At 37.4% G+C, this 24,427-nt stretch overlaps 1 protein-coding gene across 5 annotated transcripts in view; it reads left to right on the top strand.

The window, feature by feature from the left end:
* Positions 1-24,427, top strand: part of NFIB (nuclear factor I B) — a 240,665-nt gene that overhangs the window by 167,635 nt on the left and 48,603 nt on the right. For all 5 annotated transcript variants that reach the window (XM_030293500.1, XM_030293497.1, XM_030293496.1 and 2 more), the window contains exons 5-6: positions 5,165-5,285; positions 8,318-8,436. In XM_030293500.1, coding sequence (XP_030149360.1) covers positions 5,165-5,285; positions 8,318-8,436 — 240 coding nt within the window. The remainder of the gene's footprint in view (positions 1-5,164; positions 5,286-8,317; positions 8,437-24,427) is intronic.

Genomic DNA, 24,427 nt, shown 5'->3' with positions numbered 1-24,427 from the left:
CTGACATTTTGTTAGAGAGCGTCACAGTTGGGAATGATATCACTCAGGTGATGTGGTGGCATTCTGTTCTTGTTTCATTTGTGTTTGCTATTTGGGTCAAATTCCGAGGTCATGAACAAGAATTATGGTGATCCAAAAAGAACGGAGCTAATCCTGGAGGGGAAGTTTAGGTGGTCTTTTAGAGTTATGGCCCAGTAAAGTGATCCCCAAGCTAGGAGGTCTTTTGAACCATAGTTTCTTCAAGAGTTCCAGTTTCTTGAGTGGCCAGTGCAAATAGCATGTATCCCAGGGAGTCATATACGTGAACATTTAAGACCTTAAATAACTTATCCCTTCTGACATATTCTCCAGTAGATGAACATATGCGCCCAAGACTTCTTTCATGGGTCTGTTTACTTAGGCAGTGTAGACCGAAATCTAATATCCTATATCCCAGCAACTCCAGGGTTCGTTCGCTAGACAAGAGGATTCTGATGGTCTGCTTCATTGACCAAGGCAATGAGCCTTGCGTGTTTTTCCCTGATCAATAATGGGGTATGGAAGGCCTCTGACATTTGAAAGTTTTCTGTATTTATTTTTAATTTGGAAAGGAACGTGCCTGACTTACTTCCACTCTCGGGCGTCATGTAAGGAAGGGGGAATTTGAAAGTGTGTGTGGGGGGGTGTTTTCCCTATACTGTTCTTTAGCAGAGAGGCTATACTGCTACATTAGGAGACATTATACCATTATTTGTTTAAATTTGTCCTTTCCAAGTTTCATGATATATTTTCCTCCTTCTTGTGAGGACAGACCAACCATCTGTTAGAACATATTATTAATTCCTCATTCTAGGTAACATCATGCTAGATGCTACAGAAGGGCAACCACATAGAACCTTTAAATTCCCAGAGTGATATTTTGAAAAAAATCTGAATTTGAAACATAAGAGAAGGTGAGAAACATACCTCTCTGTAACAGTTGAAAAGTGAGGTAAACTTAATATACTTCATTCTTTTTACGCTTATACTGTCATCTCTTAGAGGTTTTTAAGGTATCTGTTAGGACACACATTACTGATTTGTAATTCGTGTATTAATTGTCTGTATTTTCATTCATTAGTTAATTTATTCAGCAAACATTTATTTTCTACTCGGTATGTAAATAGGTGTCTGTGAAATGCTTGAGAAGTTATTCTCCTAAGTGTTTTAATATATCCACATCATAACCTTATTTACACAATTGAACTTCATTGTTTATGAAATAAGGGTTTGCTAAGTAAGCAGAAACTTCAGCACAACCCTTCTGCTGTAGATCACCAGTTCTGACTTCCCGAGGGTTTACGGTATGTTAATGGCTTCTGTCCTCCAGGGTTTTACTATCATGTGACCCACTAATGTGCGTGTTGACTTTCCTAATGGAGCTGCTCAGTTGTAGGATAGTGATCTTTCTGTTGCATGATATTATCTCCATCTTAAAAGTTGATTTAGAATCGGCTTTTGGAGTGAGAAGAACAACGAGAGAGATGAGGGGTTGGCCTCCACCCTTAGAATCTGAGGCTCTTCGGGAGCTCCTTTTCTAAGAGGATATTGGCAGGCCTCTTAAACATGATTTGCAGCTTTCAGATTTCTTGCAGTTTCCGGGAGAGGCGCTGGCACTGGTCTTTGTGTCTGATGGAAGTTCTTTCCGAGGCTTTTAAACAGGAGTATCAACTGGACTTGCCATGCTCATATACTTTCTTTGTTATTACATACATTGGTGAGAGCTGCTTCAGATTTTGGCCATGTTTGTTATTAATCTACTCGTCTTCTTGCACTCTCACCGTTTAATGTCAGGGTGCACACTAAATTTTACAATGCTCATGTAGAAATCGTTTTTATTGATGTCTTGATCCTCGCTAACAATCCTTCTGCAACAAAATTTAGAAAAATAAATTTCCAAAATTTTTTTTATTACTATTTTGCTATGAATTTCATCTAGTATTTTATGGCCAAGCAATCTGTGTTGACTGTTAAGTCAGATGTGTGAAATAGAAGCTACAGATCTTCGCTCAAATATTGCATAGCTTAATACATTTCAAATAACTTCACAAAAGATATAACCTGTAAGTAGTTCCTGTTAGTAATTCAGTTCTTTGAATTGTATCCAGTACTTGTAGAAGGCTGGACAGATTACTGACTTTCACTGAGTCCCTCAAATGCCTCCTCCTAGCACATACCCTGCTTTCCACTGTCACATGAACATGATTCTAATAATAAACTTTAAAGCATGTGGTTACTGTGGGATTTTTTACCTTGCATTTTTTTAACCTCCGGTGTACCTCAGGCCACAACAAGCATTACATTTCAGCTGCCCAAAGAATTCAAGCCATTAGGCACAGTTACACATTGAATACAAAACATTTTCAGTGTAAAATGAGTTTAGAGTGCATTATATAAAGAGTGATTTAGCAGAGGTATAACTCCAGAAGTTTGGAGCTGAGAGTTATCCTGTAGATAGTGATTTTATTTTTATTATGGAAGAGAGATGATTCATTATATATTCTTTGATTCATTCTCTGCAATAACACATGTGCCTCCTACTCATACTTTCTTAAAAATATTTGAAGGTTTAATCTTGGCCTACCTGAGATTGAATAGAATTCATGGGGCGCCTGGGTAGATCAGTCTGTTGAGTGTCCCAGACTGTCGGTTTTCGGCACAGGTCATGATCTCACGTTTCATGGGATCGAGGCCCGCTTCGGGCTCCGTGCTGGGAGTGTGGAGCCTGCTTGGGATTTTCTCTCTCCTCTCTCTCTCTCTCTCTCGTCTCTCCCTGCCCCTCCCCCATTGTGCACGTGTGTGCTTGCTTTCTCTCTCTCTCTTGCTCAAAATAAATATACACTTAAAAAAATACAATTCAGCTAACAGAGAACATATTTAGCGAACACATTAAAATTCTGGGTAAGGGTCCGCCTGGGTGGCGCAGTCGGTTAAGCGTCCGACTTCAGCCAGGTCACGATCTCGCGGTCCGGGAGTTCGAGCCCCGCGTCGGGCTCTGGGCTGATGGCTCGGAGCCTGGAGCCTGTTTCCGATTCTGTGTCTCCCTCTCTCTCTGCCCCTCCCCCGTTCATGCTCTGTCTCTCTCTGTCCCAAAAATAAATAAATGTTGAAAAAAAAAATTAAAAAAAAAAATTCTGGGTAAGAAAAATTCCTCGAAAATCTGCATTCCTTTTGGAGTCATATATTCAACTTGAATCGGTTAGGAGAGAGGAAGATTAAGTAGACTGTGTGAGGAAGATTAAGTAGACTGTGTGTGCTCGAGTGAATCACAAGGGCTCTAGAGTTTTGTTGCCACAGTCCCAGGGACACCTTTTCTCTCAGTAGAGCTTTTGAAAGGCCTGATAGAAATAGGAAGAAAGAAACTGTTCTTATGCACTGTCCTTTGACACCAACCTGCCTGGTCTCACTTTGCATATTATCTCTGCCCCTGACTTTGCTGTTGTGATAACCCCCTGTTGAGAATGCACCTCCCCTTAATACCTTACTCATTCTCCAAAGTCCAGTACAAGCTATGGTTTCTCCACAGAGTTCTTGGATCATTCAAGCGTGGATTGGATTCTTCTTCCCATGAAGTCCTATAGAATTTCTTGGTCATGTTTTTCACTGGCATTTTCATTGGATTCTGCATTACGCTGGTATTTCCGGTTTTTTCATAAGTGTTTTGGTTCACCCAGATTGTTGTCCCAATCTGTTTTATTAAGGACGGAACTATCTCAGACTGTCCTGAATCCCTTGCGGCACTGCCTATAATGGACACAAGTAACAAGTTGTTGAATGAACAGATTTGCAGCAAATAGGTTCATTTACCCTTCCATCTGCTTTTGGTGTATTTTGAAACTGTTTCGCTCTTGCTAACTACTCCAGACTGCCAGGGAGGAGATGTGGGGAAGAAATCGTGGAAAGAAGGGAACTCCCATTGTTGAATGCCTGTTATGCGCTAGACAGTATGCTGGGCTTTTATCACTCTTTAACCTCATTTCATCTTCAAAAATAATCATAGGTGCGAGGTTACAATTCTTCTCATTTACAGTTTGGGGAAATTGGAGCATAGAAGCTCAGAAGTGGCAGAGGGAGTTCAGAGTCATGGCTACCTCCCGAGATTCGTCTCCTTCTAATACACCATGCTGCCTCCTGGATTTATTCAAGATGTCTAGAAACCAGTTTTTAAAATTGGAACACATGTCATCCATTGTATCAAAACCAATACTTACATATAAACATCTCAGTTCCAAATGTATCAGCGAACTCAAAAAGATTTCTTTTTTTTTTTTTTTTCAGAGAAAGAGAGTGTGAGCATATGCATGGGGGAGGGGCAGACGGAGAGGGAGAGAGAATCCCAAGCAGGCTCTGCACTGTCAGCATAGAGCCCAATGTGGGGCTCGATCTCATGACCTGAGCCAAAATCAAAAGTTGGATGTTTAAACGATTAAGAAGATTCCTTGATTTACAAAATAATACTTTAAAGTGTAAAACTCCATGAGTACATTTTAAGTGATTTTTATAAATTTGGGCATAAAAACTTAAAAAACAAAACATAAATATTGAGTAAAAGCCACACTTAACTATTCATACATGAAACCTCAATGTGTATTTTGGGAGGAAAAAACTTGGCTTTTATGTTCATATGTGTCAATGTTACTCATATACCTGCCCTAATACAAGAATTAGTTATATCAAATAATGATTAATATGATTTCTAATGCATTCTAACATTAATGTTAATATTCTAATTTGATTTATTGAACAAATGATTTGGTTTTTGAGAACCAACTATACACAAAACACCCTCCTTGGTGTTGAGCAATAGGAAACATGTCGTTTCCTCTGACGCATCTACAGACTAGTGTGGTGACAGATGTAGTGACAACTGTTACAAAGGGGTGAGGGAAGAAGGCTGGGGACTGGGAAGAGGGGAAGTGGTAACCAATGATTATAGTCTGAGTGCCTCAAACTTGAACAGTGTCCAAACTTGAACACTGGCATCATGAGGAAGTCTTCAAGTTGTACCCTGGTCGATGGCTGAGGTTTGAGTCTCAGGATAAAGAAAGTTTGCCCAGGGGCATGGCAAGTATTAGATTGTTACATTCAAATGGAGATGGCAAGTGTAAATGTCATTCTTGATGTTTCTTTTTGTTTTATTCCTCAGCGCCCATAACCCAGGGAACTGGAGTCAACTTCCCAATTGGAGAGATCCCGAGCCAACCATACTATCATGACATGAACTCGGGGGTCAATCTTCAGAGGTCACTGTCTTCTCCACCAAGCAGGTAACTGAAGGAAGAACTGTGCTTATTCTCAGTCTGTGTGCAGATTGGTAGACGGGTGTGCAGATAGGAAGGTAGGTAGATATGCAGATGGGTAGGTAGGTGAAGATAGAGGGGAAAGAAAGCCGAGAAAGAGTTCAAGACTTTTTGCTGATTTTACATATATTTTTCATCTTAGATGATTAAATTTATTTTGATATTTTTTTTTTTAATTTTTTTTTTTCAACATTTATTTTTGGGACGAGAGAGAGACAGAGCATGAACGTGGGAGGGTCAGAGAGAGAGGTGAGACACAGAATCGGAAACAGGCTCCAGGCTCTGACCATCAGCCCAGAGCCCGAACGCTGGGGCTCGAACTCACGGACCGCGGATCGTGACCTGACTGAAGTCGGACGCTTAACCGACGCGCACCCAGGCGCCCCTAGATATTTGACAATTAAATGTAATTGTTGTTCAAGGCATTTAAAAAAATCTTTTGGGTGGGACAAAGCAACTCTGAAGCTATATGAATATGATTTTTCCAGAGCATTACATACACCCGTGATCAAATGTAAGCACATACATGAATTCCAGAGCAAAACATTTCATTGTACGATATCCACTTTTTAAGAATAAGGGAATACGGGTGATTATTTTCCTAAGCTGTTCTAATGAAAGTTAGTTGCATTTGAATTAATTATGGGGCTATGCACATTTATGTGTTTATTAACTGAGTTCAATTTTATATCACTTATGGTCAAACTGTATTTTCATATAGTTTGCATAGCAAGGTAATTTGGTTTATTATCACTAAAATTGTGACATAGTTGGTTCTTAAAAATGCTTTAGTTTTTCTACATTGAGTGTGAATAGTACTTTCTTATTTGGTCTGATCCGGTCCTTATTTGGTCCTGATGGGTCAGCCATTTGGTTTTAGATATTATGCCATTCACATAAAAACGGTTTCGAAAACATTTCTTTGTTATTTCCTTATGAAAATCTTTTCTGTCTCACTCTCAGTCACTCCTGTGTATTCACTGCTGATTCACAGCTGAGAGAATTAGCTTTATGGAGAGTTTGAAAAAATGTGCATCCTAACTTTGGATACCATAGGAATAAACTAAAGAACAATTATTACTCTCACCGTGGTTTTGCATGGATAGAACTTGCCATCTTTACATGATGTTAATACTCTGGGAACTATGAGTCCAATATTAATCACAAGTACATCGGTGAATACACACAGAGGTATGTGTGCTTCTAGGATTTGGAAACAGTGCAGCGAAAACGGGACAGTCCTTGGAAGGTCAGAAGTCCTTACTTTGTATCAGGCTGCTTCCACTAACATGCCCTGGGGAAATTCACGGAATTTCTCCAAATTTGTCTCCCCACTTGCAAGAAAAAGGAGGACCGATTTATGTATGGGAGTTCTGCAGTCGGACTTTGAGAGCCTGTGACATTATGTTTATTAGCACTACATAGTTAATTCAGAAGATATCTTTTTTTAGTTTTTTAACCTACAGAGATGTGAATAAGGGTTCTTTTTTTTCTTATTTAAGGAAACACATCCATTTTCATAGTCCTTATGACTGTTTAATAGGGCATTGGTGGGAATAATATGAAAACAGTATATCATGCCAAAATGTCTGTGCCATGAAATAGCTTTTTAAGCTCTACCCTAAATATTTACTTTACTATTTTTAAAAAACTTTTAAAGCGTTCTAGTTTGTTTTTAATGTTTACTTACTTTTGAGAGAGACAGAGATAGAGTGTGAGTGGGAGAGGGGCAGGGAGAGAGGGAGACACAGAATCCGAAGCAGGCTTCCAGGTTCTGAGCTGTTAGCACAAAGCCCGATGGGGGACTCGAACTCACAAACCCTGAGATCACAGCCTGAGCTGAAGTCGGATGCTCAACTGACTGAGCGACCCCAGTGCCCTTATATTTACTTTTCTTAATAATTGGGATGAACCGTGTTTTCTTTATTAAAATATATCATTTTAGAAGTATATCATTGGTTTGAATTTGGCAATGGCCTGTTTTTCATGGTTGATCGTAAGAATAAAAGATCACATGGGGCACCTGGGTGGCTTAGTAGGTAGGCGACTGACTCTTGATTTTGGCTCAGGTCACGATCTCACAGTTCATGAGTTTCTAGCCCTGCATCATGCTCTTTGCTGACAGTGTGGAACCTGCTTGGGATTCTCTCTCTGCCCCTCCACGGGTCACATGCTCTTTCTCAAAATATATAAACTTAACAAAAAATAAAGGATGACTAACCCACTTTTTAGAAAAATATAATAATATATAAAATAATTTATAATCAATAAAGTATAACAGAATTTTTAAATATTATTAATTATAGGATTGCTGACAATAATTACTATTCAATAAGTATCTTCTAAATGTCAGCCACTTAACTAAGAGCTTTCCATTTAATAACTCATTTAACCCTCTCAACCACTCCCCTTTGAACTAGTTTTATTGTTTCCATTTTATAATGATTAAATGAGTTTAGAAAGGTTAAGGAGCTTACTACTAAGAAGTAGTGAGTGGTCTAGTCAAGATTTGGTACGAGGCTGGTTCACTCCAAAGTTCATGTTCCACTTTAGTCAATTGCCTTATCTTTGAATTAATATGAAAAGATTACATTGTTAATGGCAAGTGCTATGCTAATGAATATTATTAATATTGATAATAATGATAAGAGTCAGGTAAATCTTAACAGTTTGAGAATTAGTACACACATCACATCAAGAATTCACTTTTTAGTACTGAAATTTCTTTGGATATCTACTTCAAAAGGTAAATATAATAAACATCCTACCTGTTAGGCAGGTACAGTTATAATATGACGTAATAAATGATATATACAACTAGAAATATTTGCTATGCCTATAGAAGTCTTGAATACACTCTATTTTTTCAGAAATGATTCTGAGAGACTATTACTTTGGTTTATGTAAACTTTCACAGTAAAAATCTTCTCAAATCGTATACTGTCACATGCTACATGCTGTCTTAGCCCGCTAATGTAACTATTATCATATTTTAACAGCAAAAGACCCAAAACTATATCTATAGATGAAAATATGGAACCAAGTCCTACAGGAGACTTCTATCCCTCTCCGAATTCACCAGCTGCTGGAAGTCGAACATGGCATGAAAGAGATCAAGGTGAGCGATAAGGAGGTTCCTCTAGAGACTTTCCAGTACGATGCCAGCTGGCTTCAAAAGTTCCATTTAGTCAAAATTTCATAATTGAATCGATATGGATTATATTTTCTTCATAAAATGAGTGCAGTGAAATTATTTTTAGATAATGTACTAGTCACATGTCATCAAAGTTACAAAAGTCCCTTATTTTCCATGTCTATTGGACTTCTTCTCCCAGACAGAATGATCTTTTAGAACCTCCCATTATGGATGTCTGTCTGCATTCGTGGGTTGGATTGCAGCAAGACTACAAGCTCTGATTCAATGAGATCAGATTGCTACTCTGTGTGGGGTATTTCAGGGAGCAGCCACACTTTGAGCGGTTTACAGGTGCCAGTTACTGAAAATTCCCATTTCAAGGAAGCCATAATTCCATTTGAGAAGTGGGTACAGCGTAAACAATAAATACAAGTGTAATGTAAGGAACTTTGTGTCTGAGTCAATCTAATTGTTCTTTCTAGATGAAACTATGACCCAGTTGTAGGGCAGCTTTGAAGAAAAGTTGAATTTTATAGACGTTATTTGGCTCTCTAAATGGAGACTTAGCTCTTTTTCATTCTTAAAGTCTATTGGATTAAATATATTTCATTAGACATCCTCATGCCTTTTGGCTACAATGAGAGGAAAAGTATTAAACATAGAAATGAAAAAATTAGCTAACTCCAGTGTCTTGTTGGTATGTGTGTGTATAAATATGATTTACATCAGCAGCATAAAAAATAGCTGAAAATTTATCTTTTATGTCAGATATTACATTTTATTAAAAGTGTAAAAGAAAAAAAGTCTCTTTACCAATGGCTTTTAGCCCATGACTTGAGTGTCTATATCTCAGGTTGGGGGACTGTGTACTAGGTTACCTCAGGAGACAAATGACTCTGAAGCATAGCAGTTAAAGTCAAAGTCAGCTCCTTATTCAGGAGCTGCTGAATATTATTTATAGACGTTTGCTATAAATAGACGTTGCTATATAGACGTTGCTTATTTGCTGCTCCCCATTTTCATAACATGCGCCATAGGGTTTAAAGAATAATGAAACAACTTCATGGAGGAATTGGACTTTAAGTCAGGTGGGTCTCCTTTAGCATGTTGAGATTGTCAACTGGTAAAGAAGGGGCAGGGCAGGCAGAGGGAAAAGTAGAGCCAAGCACTGCGCAAGAGTGAGTTTCCGGATGGCCACGTTGTACTGTGTGGCGGGACACTGCGTGGGTAAGGAAATAAGGAGAGATGATGGGCTGTTTTAAAGAAGGATCTGAAAATCAGCTGGAGAGTTTCGGCTCTGAGATGACCTCCCCCTCTTCCAAATCTATTCTTCAGACAGCAGACAGGGTCTTTATAAAACTTAATACCATCATATTACTGCCCTGCTTAAATCCTTCAGCAACTTCCAGTCCTCTTAGGAGAAAATCCAAATTCTCTTGTACGATGGACAAGCCCTGTCCTTGTCTGGCCTCAGACCGCCACCCTGGCCTCAGCGGTGCTGGCTGCTGTTCTTCTTGCACTTTACTTGGTGCTTTGTAATACTGGGGAAGGCAAAACCTAAGAGCTTCATCTAAGCCATGCCCTCTGGAATTCTCCTCTTCTAACTCTCCATCTGGCACAGTTTTTGGCATCTTTCAAGTCCCAGCCTAAATTGAGGAAGTTCAATCTAAATTAGATCTTGCTATTTTTCTCTCCTGACACCCCATAGTGTCCTTTCATTGTTCTCGTAATAGATAGTTACGTGCTCATTTATGGGATTCATTGTCTAAATCTGTCTGCGCTGTGAGGGCAGGGACCTTATCTATTTTGGCTATTATGTAACCAGCACCTTGGTGCATAGTAGGGGCACAAAAGATTTTGTTGGATAAATGAACACTGATAGAGCATAAGTCTCATTAGCGAAGGCAAGAAATAGTATTTCTGGGACTTTCACCAGATTTGCAGAAGTAAGAATAAAAAAACAAAACCCTCAACCCTTTATATATTATTGCTTGTTTAACCGGGCATTGTCAGTTTCTTCTAAACAAAGCCATATTTTCCCCTTCCGAAAATTATTCTGGAAAAGATTCTAATGGTAATAATAATAACACTGTGAATGTGTGGGAAGGGATGTGTTGTTCAGAAGTGTAGGTGTGCTTTATTATAGAGAGTGTCACTTTTTAAAAATTGATTCCTCTTTCAGCCTATTGAATAAAGCCAATCTCAAATCATATTATAAAACATTTTTGAAAAGTAGAAGGGAAACTGTCATTCTTTCTCTTTGTAAAATTGTTGTATTGTCTTGGTGATTTTCTTTTGTCAAGATGACTAGAATTACTGGAGAAGTCTGGAAGGGCATATTATATTAAGAGTAAGGAAGAATGATCCATTCTCAAGTGTACTTACAAAAAAAAATACTCTTGTCACTTTAATTCTGAAGACCCTGAAGACTTTGTAATGTGCACAATAAGCCATTGTGGGGAAGAAGACTTGAACTACAATAAAAAAAAAAAAATGAGGGCAGTACAGTACTATCTTTTAAATTTGCTAAGCCAGATGCAGTCCTTTTGTTCTTAGAAAATTGCTTTTTTAAAATTTGCAAAATAAAATGCCCCATGGTTGTTCTTGTCCGTCTTCAAATATTCTTCAGACACACTTGCCCATCACGAAGGGACTGTTCTAAAGGGCGTACTGAGCACCACTCAATATTTGTAATGGCTTTAGTCCATGTCTTATACTTGTTTCTCCCACAAAGCCCTGCGCTAATTGGTAATCAATAACTACTTATTGGTTGATTGAAATATGCTTGTGTTTATAATTGGCAGAAATGTTTAAAATTCCCATTAATTATTCCCAAGCACGCCTTATTCTGTTAGGGGTTCACTTTGCATATTAAAGCCTACCAGAGCCCTTAGCAACACTAATTTTTGAAACATAAGAATTAAAGGTAACAAAATTATGGACAATACGTGGCATTCTACTTTCCCTTATAATCTGAACACCAACCTAAACAACCATTGAGATTTATTCCATGTAGGCAAAAATATAGGATATAATATAACTAAAGTAATACTGTATACTCACTGTATTTAAAAAGAATCGGCAAATTTGCAGTGAAAAAATCTAGGCTTATGTAATAATTAATATTTATGTACTTCCTAATAATTTAATGAAAAAAGTATTTTTATTTTAGGGTATTATAAGCATAATTACTCATATTTGTATGTCTTTTTTTTTTTTCACAATGCAGGAAAGTTACAGTGTCCTAGTCATAAAAGAATTGTAATTTTTTAATTTTGCGGAATAGAGACATGAACAGTTAAAAACTAAGCACTATGTAATAGTGGTCGACAGTTGGTAGGAATCTATATAAGTTGCTTAAAATTTCTCCTGATATATAGTGAGAGAACTAACTAAATTTATCAGTATCTACATTATGTAATACTTATATTTTACTTTGTGTTCTTTTACATGTTGGGAAGGGAAGGAAAAAAGAAAACTGGCCACTAACAAAGAGCTAGACAGCCGCTGTTACATTTCTTTCCTAGATTCTAAAGCATCCTTTCTTGCTAATCTCTTCTATGAATTTCCCAGCCTTAAACTTCCTGACTCTTCCAACGCACTTGAAAACTTGGGTTTTTTGTATATGATGTTCCATCATTTTCGGTTTTGATGGTTAAATTAATAGAACCAAATTAGCTTATCAATGTGCATGCTGACAACTTCTTTTATTCCAATAGCACACAAAAAACCATCTGAGATCTTGTGTGTCTTAATTTTTTTCCACCTGAGCCACTTCAGAGACTCAATTCCTACTTGATGTAATGAGATCATTAGAGTACTTTTTATAACTTCTAATAAAAGAGGGAAAAAAAAGAAATAGGTCTTGTGTTTTCTTCTAATAAATTACTTTCATGGGGCTAAGTCTTGTCATATGATAATGCCTAGGAATTTTTTAATAACTTTTTTTGATGTTTATTTATTCATTCTTATGAGAGAGACAGAGCATGAGTGGGGGAGGGGCAGAGAGAGAGGGAGACACCAGGATCCAAGCGGCTCCAGGCTCTGAGCTGTCAGCACAGATCCCTATGCAGGGATTGAACTTGTGAACCATGATATCATGACCTCGAGTTGAAGTCGGAGCACTTAACGGACTGAGCACCCCAGGCTTCCCCAATACCTAGGAATTAAACAGACTGACAAATGGTATGCTTGGATATTTGAAACCATGCTTTATCAATAACATTCTGTCACTGTCATTCTAAGTACTTGCAGATTCAATCGAGTCTGCATATAAGGCTCCTAAAACACTATTTAATAGACATTTATGACACAGTAAGTATATTTGTTATATACAGCTGGGCTTTCTAAATGGAAAACTAAACAGCTTCTCAGTCTGATGAGTATTTAAACAACTTAGTTTTATAAATTGTAAATTCAAAAAACCTTTTCATGCAGTAAAATTTTACTAATTCCAACACATTTAGGATTTTAGGTAATTGGACTCAATTAACATTTATCAAATGCCTATTATTTGCCAGGAAGTTTTCTAGGCATTGGGCACATAAATATGAATAAATTAAATTTCCAGCCCTTGCCCTACTGAGCAGGAAAATAATATTTTGCTATTTATGAAAAAAGGTTCTTCACAGAGAATAAATCATGTAAACCAGACTATGAGGGGACTGTCTGTGCCTCAGAAGTAGTTTACTTTTAAGCAGTATGGGATGTAAATCTTTACACAAAAATCAATGAATTGGTATGTTACCCGAAACTAGCACTACTTAGCAGTATATGGTAGGTTATTAGAATTTTAAGGGTAGTTTAAAAATGTATACTGGACTCTCAAATAGGTAGTATTCAGGCATCATGTTCTGGTTGCTCTAAGTACTAGAAAATAACACTAACTTTAAAAATTTACAGTTCAAGGGGCGCCTGGGTGGCCTCAGTCGGTTGAGCGTCCGACTTCAGCTCAGGTCATGATCTCGCGGTCGTGAGTTCGAGCCCCTGCGTCGGGCTCTGGGCTGATGGCTCAGAGCCTGGAGCCTGCTTCTGATTCTGTGTCTCCCTCTCTCTCTGACCCTCCCCCGTTCATGGCTCTGTCTCTCTCTGTCTCAAAAATAAATTAAAAACTTAAAAAAAATAAAAAAAAAATTTACAGTTCAATCACATGAATAAAATCTCTTCAGTTAGTCTTTTGAAGTTTTCATATATTTCCTAGCCCTGGAGATATTTGTAATAATTTTTCAACTGTTTCATTGGTAGTATGGTTTTAAATCTTGTGCTAAATGTCAGGTTCTGCTTCGTAGAGTTGTACGAGAATGTAGGATTAAATATCCAATGAATTGAACCAAAGTCTCCAGGGAACACTGGGGCTACAGATAATAATGCCAACCTAACATCATGAGTTCAGTCAGTCATAGAAAATATAATGATAGAACCGAATTAAGAGACCAGTATTTCTTGGGTGAGTTGAAGGAATGTTAATAGGCACACTAGATACAAGAGCATTCAACTGAGTTTGGAAAACTCATTGTAACAGAAATGTAACCTTTTTTTTTCATTCATGAATCATTTGTAGAATGTTTAATATACTGCCATGTGCTATCAATGTGGCTGTCCTTGAGTGGATATTGACCGTGTTTAAGTTTGTGAGGTCAGAACATCTTTTTTTTTCCCCACTCAAGAATCTACAGAGAGGTTTAATCCTAGGTTCAAATTTGCAAAACAGTGCTTAACCTTAACTACAGTCCAACAAATGATATAATCTCAAGATTTCTGTTAGAAGAAATAAAAGGAAAGATTTCTATAGAAATATGGGAGCTGCATAAATGAGCAGCTTTTACAATAGTTGAATAACTACTGTCTGGGGGTCATTACATTAAAGACGTCCTAGAAAGACGGCAAGGCAAATGCTTAGTAATCTTCCTGGAAGGATTTTAAGCTCCCTTTGGGAACCAGATAGAACACCAACAATTCCTTACATTCTTAAGGTTATATCACAAGGATTAAATATCAAGTGCTCAATATCAAATTTTGAGCTGGACAAAATCTGAGATATAAGTGCTTTTGGAGAAGTACATGTCAAGAAAATGGTTTGAATGTAATGTGCAAGTACAATTTTTAAGGTTTTTTGTTGTTTGTTTGTTTAGCTGATAATTGAAATACCGAAAGTGAATGATTTGCAGCTCTTGCCAAACTCTTCTGTGAACCTCTCCATGTATCATGATGCCATTGGAGAGCAAAACTCCACACTCCGGGGGATTCCTTTGTCTGCTATATTTCTTTATCCTTCAGCTACACTGCTATAGTTGAAAAATCACAACGTGAGCATCTTTCAAACAGAAAGAAAAAACAATAAATCGTAGGTGAAAGCTTTCATCAGCAGCTTTTAACCAGAGGAGTATTTTGGACGGGGCAAACCTGGGGACTTGTTAGAAAGACCAATACTACTAATAGGGGAAAGTTAATTCAGGCTCTGGAGACTCATGAACTTGAAAATACAGCATTTTTTTTCAGACAAACGGACATTGGATAATTAGTTTGGAAAAATAACAGCTTGCGATTTAATGCTGGGTCTCTGGATTGATGGCGCACAGCCTAAAATAGGAAAGTGGAAAACCCATGAGAGATGGTTGCTCAGTATGATTAGTGCGCCATGCAAAGTTTTTTGGAGTGATTAAAAGGTTTTAATTCAAATCCCTTTACACATTGATGTCATGTTTAAGTTTATTTTAAGTAGTTTAGACAGCCAGTTTCTTTTGAGTTATTTACTTCTGAATATCATATACAGTAAAGAGATTGATTATTCAGGATAGAACACGGATTATTAGAACCCTAAGCAAGATGTCGTTCAAGGGTCTTTTTCAGCTAAGCAATCTGAGGATCAGTGAGGGGCTGTCTTATCCCAAGTGTCTGGATAAGGAGAGCAGAGCCTAGGTCTTCTTTTTTAAAGGCTGTTTTTGTTTTTCCCCCCCTCTGTCATCCCACACAACCCTCTAGAGAATAATATGTAAACTAACCTATTTAGGGAGAAATGGAGAAATAGGAGAATTTGAAAGTATTCAACACTGTCTTGGCAGATGGACAGTTTTCACGGAAGAGTCTGTTAAATCTTGTAGAACAAAAATGGGGGAGTGGAGGTGAATTTATGAGTTTTCAGGGTTCTGGAAGAATTGTCAAAACAAAGTATTGAGATAGTAAAATGTATATCTGATTTTTTTTTTTTAGAAAACCGTCTCTCTAATATTAGTGTCATGATTAAAAGTTTTGAACTAAAAAAACAAACAAGATATGCATGCTTGTGATAGATAAATGTGAAGAGCCTTGGATGAATGTTGAAACATTGATGTTTTAAAAAGCTTTTTTTTGTGGGGTGCCTGTGTGCTCAGTCGGTCGAGCATCCGACTTCGGCTCAGGTCACGATCTCGCGGTCTGTGAGTTCGAGCCCCGCGTCGGGCTCTGGGCTGATGGCTCAGAGCCTGGATCCTACTTCCGATTCTGTCTCCCTCTCTCTCTGCCCCTCCCCGTTCATGCTGTCTCTCTCTGTCTCAAAAATAAATAAATGTTAAAAAAAATTTAAAAAAAATAATAATAAAAAAAATAAAAGCTTTTTTGTTTGGGAAAACATGAAAGTAGACAGCTTCATAAGGTGAACGTCCATGTACCCAGCTTTAAACTGTTACCGACATTGCCAATCTTGTGCATTTACTAACTCTCTGTTTTTGAAGTTTTCTTAAAATTAAATCCCAGACATTGTCATTTTACTTATAAATACGTCTAAGTGTTTTTATTTTTATTTTTAACACAATCCCAATACTAGTATCAATTTAACAAACGTAATAATTATTGCTAATACCACCTAATATGTATTCCATGTTTAAATTCCCCGGAATATTTCATAGGCTGTTTTGTTTAAATGAGGACCCAAAACGGTCCATTTAATGTGCTTGTGATTTCAGCCTCTTTTAACCTATAGTAGTTATATTGACTGTTTTTTCGTATAACTATTTTTATTCGAACTCCTCTTTCTATGTCATCTATTTGCTGAAGGAACCACAGAAACGTAATTTTGTGTTCAATAATACATGCAAATGAGGAAAACCAGATCTTCCTGCCCTTTGTACTGTTTCTGAGCACTTCTACCTTCGAGGAACTGGGCCAAGACTTTACATGTATTTTGCTTTTCAACGCTAGTCAAAGAAAAACATTTACAGATCATTTAAACTAATCACTACATTGATTAGGAAAGTTGACATCAATCACACAGATGATAAGTAGCAGAAGTAAAATGGGAACCCTTGTTCATTTTGCTGTAGAACCCATACTACATACACTACTGTCCAAACAAGTCATTGTGATGTGCTTTGCAAACTAGTTATAAACCTCTATGACGTTTTTGTTTTTTTTTTCCCCCTAATACTGGAACTTAATACAGATAAATGCACGTAATGTAAGAAGGGTGTGTAGACTCTAGGGTTTCATGGAATACAGTCCTTGGATCTGGTCGTGTTAAGATCTCATTCATATTTATACTAGACGTTGTTATAAATAATCCTAAAGTCTTGGGGTGCCTGGCTGGCTCAATTGGTAAAACATGTGACTCAATCTTGGAGTCGTGAGTTCAAGCCCCACGTTGGCCTAGAGCTTAGTTAAAAAAAAAAAATGTCATTAAAGGGGCACCTGGGTGGCCTCGGTCGGTTGAGCGTCCACTCGGCTCCGGTCGTGATCTCACAGTTCGTGAGTTCGAGGTCATGATCTCACAGTTCGTGAGTTCGAGCCCCGCGTCGGGCTCTGTGCTGACAGCTCGGAGCCTGGAGCCTGCTCAGATTCTGTGTCTCTGGCTCCTCTCTGCCCCTCTCCCAACTTGCACTCTGTCTCTCAAAAATGATAAATGTTAAAAAAATTTTAAAACCCATAAGTTAATAAAAATAATCCTAAAGTCTAGAATGTCATATCCATATGTGCATATTTTAGTTCTGTTTCAATTTTTTGCCTTATGCTTAGAGCACTATAATGGTGATCAGGAAACCACGTACTGGTGTGGCCTTAGACAAATCCCTTAATTTCAGAAAGATTTAGAGTTTTCATCTGTAAATCAGGGTTGAATACTAAGGTCCCTTCTTGTCCAAAATGCTAGATTTTAAATTAGTTGAACTCAAAGAATTTTTAGATCTGCACTACTTGAGTTTTTTAAGCTTCATTAAATGGATCTGTTTGAAATATCAGAAAGTTTTCCGTTTCCTAAATTATTTTTATTAGATGGTTTATTTTATAAATACTGTCTTTGAATAACACAATAATTGGGCTGTTTATGTGCTCGCAAGGCACCAATGTTGTGCCTTATAGCTGAGGAATGTGCAGTTCTTACAAATACATGTCCTGTCCTCACCTCGGCGGTACAACAATGATTGATAGAGATTGAGTTATTATAACAGAACCTTGTTATGGGATCAGTGTCTCCTTACTTTGAAAATAAATGACTCAGCCAGACGGCAACATTTATTTTCTCTAAATGACTAGGGATGTAGCAATAGGAGACCATTATCCTGTGACAATATTCTGTTTTCATTGACATTGATCTCGCAAATGTTAATTGGTCCATTACTAAATAGAGGTTTTGTTACTGATTCAATTTCACGTGATTTCTAAAACCATTAGGATAATAAATATGCCATCATAGTAATTTCATTGACAGAAGGTTCTTTTTTTCTTCATTTACATTTGTTTAGAGGAAAAATATAGATTCAGGTTGAACTTAAACACTACAATTTATACCAGTTTTGGCTACTTTTCCATTAAGAGAAATAGAATATTGTGCAGAGTAATCATATTTGCATTGAGCGGCTGAACTAACGACCTTAACATTTTCGTGATTTTTTTCCTCTACCACACTAAACCACATCAAATCATAATTGTTCCTAAGCAATTAGTTTACTACCTCATTTTAATGATTTTATTTGAAATAAGTTCCAGATCATTTCTAGGACTTTCCTGTAAATCCACTAAAGTAACACCATCAAGTTTAAATCAACCCTAACCATTACCAGCATGGATAATAAGAGCATTAGTAACAACAGAAAACCTTGAGATGTCTTGTAGCATAAATGTTTCTAAATGCATGGCTTTTCCCCAAATGTTCTCCTCTAAAATCTCATCTGTATCTTGTTAAATTAGAACTCTTCCAGTATCTTTCTGACTTTTACAGCTAAGGTTACGGTATTGATTTTATTTTATAGTCCATGGCTCTCAGATGCTTAACACTAATAAGCCTCTATAGCCAAGAGGTTTTCCCAGAGGCATGGTGAATAGCAGCTATTTACCTATGCCAATATTTAATAAGGGACCGAAAATATACTCCAAATCCTGCATAATTGTGTGGGGTTTTCTCCTCCTTGCAAGCAAGGTTTTCTGACATTACTCAAGACACTTACCCTTGTCTGTCTGTTAAAATGAAATTGCTTAATGGACAAAGCATTTTGAAGTATTTTTAAAGTAGTTTTCATTTATTCAGTATTCATTTAGCACTCTTCTTTCATTATTCAAAGGGTTGTTGTCATTTTTTTTTTAATGTCTCAGGAAGATGTTTGTGAGCTGCAAAGTGGTTTGAGCTTTAACTTTGTATTGGGTGTAGGTGTAGCCTGGAGACTTTTTTTTTTTTTTTTTTTTTTTTTTTTTTTTTTATAATAGAGATGTGACTAGAGACTTGTAGTAACATGCTGCTTAACGTACTGGGATTGAAGTATACAATGGAGAGACTTAAACGATCACGAATGTTTTAAATTGCTGAAGAATACAGTAATATGCACAAGTGTAGTTAAGATTAAACAGCTCAATGATTAAAGTAAGAATTTTCATTTATTTCACATGAAGGCTACCATATTTTCTTTTTTAAAAAAAGAACTGATTTCATTTTTAAAAAAGATTGAAAATTTTAATTGAAGATGATATCTTATCTCTCTTAATGTAGCTTGCCGTTTTCCAGAGTTATTTTAGAGTGTGATAAATGTAAATATATATATGGAGATACTTTCTTAACATGGCAGCTAATTATTTTTTTTGAATCATCTGGCATCATCATGAAACTACTGTGGTGGGATTAAGTCCATATGTCTTGTCATAACATTCCGAGGCTTTTGTTAACTCGGAGTGTGTGGGAAGGACTTATTCACATTTGCCACACAATCGTAAAATTTTACATCTAGAAGAGTCTTTGGAACAGATCTTCAGTATTCTCTTCACTTGGATTCTCCAAAAATACACTGTTTTGCCTTTAGCCAGCCTAACTTGCAAGTGTTACATTTAGGCATCTCATATTTTATATATTTTGTAACCTCCAGTACTGAAGACCCATGAGGCATGTCCTTACATTATAATACTCTGTGGAGCCCAAGGCAGTATTCCCCCCCCCCCCAATATATATGTTCCTTTTTTTTTTTTTTATAGTAACAGTAAAAATTACTTGTGGGAAAACAAACTGTCAAATATAAATAAGAAAATAAAATCACCTATAATCCTATCACATAGATTTTATAATATAATGGCCATTTTACCATGTCATTCAATTTCCACTCTACAAAGGCTGCATAATATACCAGTTCCCCCTCGCTTGTACTATAAATTTGTAAATGTCTACTTTGCTTATGGAGGTGTAAGCAGTTTGCAAGCTTTTACGTAATGAAGATACAGCGAACATCACCGTATGGAGATATTTGTGCTTCAATCTGATTATTTTGTTCCAATCTAGTCATATTTGCTGTCCCCGAATCTAACATACTATTTGGCATCATGTCACAAGTAGATCGTCCATGAAATTTTGTCAAAGGAATGAATACCTTCCTACTATAGAATTACTGAGTTAAACATTGTCCACTTTTAAGACTTTTGGTAAATATTGGTACAGAATCCAGGAAGGTCTTATGAATTTACCTTCCTACTAGCGGTTCCTGAAGCGGTTGGTTTAACTCCACTGTCACATCCATAATATTGAAATGTAGCACATGGCTCCATCCGCCATTTTGAAATCTGTCATCTGAAATATATATATATATTTTTTAAATTTTTTTTTAACGTTATTTATTTTTGAGACAGAGAGAGACAGAGCATGAACGGGGGAGGGGCAGAGACAGAGGGAGACACAGAATGGAAGTAGGCTCCAGGCTCTGAGCCATCAGCCCAGAGGCCCGACGCGGGGCTTGAACTCGCGGACCGTGAGATCGTGACCTGAGCCGAAGTCGGACGCCCCCAACCGACTGAGCCACCCAGGCGCCCCATGAAATATATTTAAAGAACGGTGTCTCCATGGCCTTGGGACGCTGCCCGTTGCACCTTTTTTTTTTTGGTCATTTACATTTCATTTAAACCATTGGGTTTACTTTTTCCACAGTAAAATGTGATGTCCATAGCTCCATTTTACTGTGGAAAAAAAAAATGGGGAAATGGAGACTGTACCTCAGGGATTATATAAAGCTTTCAAGTAAAGGTATAGCCCACTGTGCTCTGCCTTCCTTCTTCAGCCTTCAGGACACACTCCCTCAGGGCACCTCCCAGCCATCACTCCTTTATCTGTAGGTAAAACTTAAGGCAAAATTCCCAGGGGTTCTCCACAGGGAAACAATAGAAATTAACACATCAGAGCTTTGGGCTGGAATCTCCGAGGCTTGATAATTGCAGTATTTTACATAATGTGTATACAGTTATAAATAACCTCTAAACTTTCCTCCCCTCTTCCTGATGTACCCCAAGGCAAAAACAGAGGAAGAGAATCCTTGGTCTCTATGAGCGTTCAGTTGGCAGAGTCCAGTTCCCTGCCTTCTTCTCGTCCTCTGGGCACGGGGTCCAAGCTGTTTGCTTCTCTCTGGACTGACTCTGGATTTATGGCCTGATATAAAAGTATCAGATTTCTAGCTCCTGACCTACAGTGTGGTCCCCACACATGGATTTGGTAGCCTCTCATCTATTACAAACAGCATTTTTAATTTTATGCAGGTAGCTCGTTCCTTTGTCATGGTGGCTTCCAGCTGCCACCCTAGCATTTTAATGGACAGCAGAAATTCCCCTGTTTGGCTGAAGTTCGTTTTTCCACCCTCAGTGGCTTGTGTCGCTTGACCGAATTTCAGCAGAGTAATGGATGTGTTCACCACCTTTGCTTCATTCAACAGTGAATTTGGTCTCTGTCTCTGAGGAGATTTTTCTATGTACAAAAATTTTATTCTTTGTAAATTTATAAAACGCTCAAAGAAAAAAAATCGATGAACGTCTACAACCTGTAGAAGATAAAGAAACCTAGAAAACTCTAAGAGGTATTGCCTTGTAAGACTTGCCAATATAAGATAAGCTTAGCAAATCTTAGAGACTATATGAGCTAAGTGTTACCACATAGGCACGTTCCTTCTTTGGTCTCTGTCATGCTCATCCTAAAGGGTCAAGGTTAACAGAAGTTTCCCTCTTATTGTTTTTTCATTGCTCCTGAGTTTTCTTCTGCAAAAGAAAAAAAAAATCCTGTAACATCTGTTCGGCATCTTGATAATGTAAAAAATAAAGAAGGCATTTTTAACAACGATGATGGTTTTTTAAGCACTTCATAATAAACATACCTTAACCTTAAATACTGGAAAACAACAGAAGCCAGCAAATGATGACTTGCAGGTAGAGGGCTGGGTTAGACTTGTTTACAAGCATAGTATATAAATGAGGAAGACAATTTAGGAATATGGGCAAGGATTGGACTGTTAAAATATTTTGAGACAATTTGCTTCTTTGTTAACTAGATAGAAATGTTTTTCTAAATTATAGGAATGGCACAGTTAATATATTTTAATTAGTGTTCTACCATGCTGAAATTAATAGCTTCCAGAAATTCAAGAATTCTTGTGTGCTCTTACATAATTGATTTGAAATAGCTTAAACCGTATGTATTATTGTAGAGAAGAAGAATAGTCTTTTATTTTTTTTTATTAAGAAAATGACGTGTTTTCTATATAGGTGATAGAAATTCGATTTGTAACCTTAATCTACTCAAGCATATTGGAAAAGCTAACATATTGCTCTACTATATGTGAAAAAGGAGCAGGTGTCCCAGACAGGCAGGTGTTAAGGTGGCTGTTTGAGCTTGCCCTAGATCACTAGTTGACTTCAGTGAAGTTCTACTAACAGGTGGCTAACTGATGGGAGTGCCATGTGACATTTATCCCGGGAGCGACTTGGATGACAGGCTGCTACAGACTGAGGAAGGGGTCTTTGCTTTGATGAAGAAATTGCCAAAACTCATGTCTCATTAGTGTTTCCTAAGGTTCTTTGGAAGTGAACAACAGTTTAATTAAGGGCTGACGTAAACACGTTTCTGCACACTTTCCCTGCAGCATTTTATCACATTAGAATTGATCAAAATTGTTGCCTTGGGCTGACTTGAACAGATATACATCTGGAGCACCATTTGTGCAAGCTGCTGATGAGTCGAGTGCATACGCTGTGTTTCACAGCAACGCTCTTCCTTTGTAGATGAAATTACCTTGTTGGGAGATGAGTTGATCTAACTCTTTATTTGCTTAAACCTTTATCTCTTTGAAGTGATGCTGTAAAATGAATGACACATCAGGGCTTAGGATGTATGTGTGCCCCAGTGCCAAAAAAAATTATATTATGGCTAGTAAAAATTGTGGGGTGATTTGATTTTGCAGACTACTTATTTAAAGCTATGCTTCAATATAAATGAACCAGCTTATATATCAGTAGCCTATTTGAACTTTTTCTTATTAGTGATCTTTTATTATGTGTTTGACTTTACAATTGGTTGCTAAAGCCATAGCTAATTGTCCAATTACAAATCCAAACTTGGGTATAGACACGGGAGAATAACACCATCAATGTGAATCTTCCTTTTTTTTTAATTAGCCTCAGTGATTTCTTTCATCAAGAAGAATTTTCTCTACAATCTAATATTATCCAAGTTGCAATTACTTAATGAGTTTTTTGCATTTGTATTTGTAAGTATCTGTCCTCACTGCTGAACTGTAAGCATCACCAGGTCAGGGAGCAGTTGGTCTTATTTAACATCTTGAACTTGATGCTTTGCCCTAGTTTCTCACACTTCCTAAAAACCCAGTGACTGAATATGGGTTTTGTTGTTGTTTTGTTTGTTTTGCTTTCCTTTACTTCTCATCTGGTGGTATCTGCTCCTGCAACTATGCCGTTTATGATATACCGAGAATGGTTATTTCATTCATCTTGTGCTACTAGGTGTCAATCCGCCATCCAGCTTCTTTTTGTGCAAGAAACTCTAAAATAAACGGTCTGCTCTAACCTCTTCTACTGCCTTTCAGGGCTAGATTTTTGAAAATTCACTTCCCAAGTAGCATGTTCTTCCAGCCTCCATAATCTTTGTATCTTTAATAAAATCATCTTGTATAGGAGATAAACCGTTAGTCAACTCAAACACACACACACACACACACACACACACACACACACACACACTATAGATAGAACAAGTACAAAGTAATAATGATAATACACCCATCAAAAAAATAAAAATAAAGTAAAGGGGCGCCGAGGTGGCTCATTTGGTTAAGTGACCAACTCTTGATTTCAGCTCAGGTCGTGATCTCACACTTTGTGAAATTGAGCCCCACGTTGGGCTCTGTGCTGACAGTGTGGAGATTACTTGGGATTCTCTCACTCCCTTTCTCTGTGCTCCTCCTCCACACCCATGTGCACACTCCTTCTCTCTCTCAAAAATAAATAAGTAAAGAAATATTTAAAACATTTAAAAATGAAAACAAAATCCATCGGATAATATCAGACACAAACACAAGATAATTAAGGAAATCTAGACCTCTGCAGTCCCAGGAGGGATTGCTTAAAGTGAAAATAAATTAACTTGGTTCAATGGATAAAATACTTCTCTATAGCTGGAATAAGAAGGTAGGAAGACATCATTTTCTCCCCTGAGGGAATGTCCTCTGCAAGGAAAGACAGTAGAATCACATCCTTCCTG

The sequence above is a fragment of the Lynx canadensis genome, chromosome D4 (genome assembly GCF_007474595.2).
Source record: "Lynx canadensis isolate LIC74 chromosome D4, mLynCan4.pri.v2, whole genome shotgun sequence".
Lineage (NCBI taxonomy): Eukaryota > Metazoa > Chordata > Mammalia > Carnivora > Felidae > Lynx > Lynx canadensis.
Note: the sequence above shows the minus strand (reverse complement) of the source record. Positions and strands in the feature narration are given on the sequence as shown.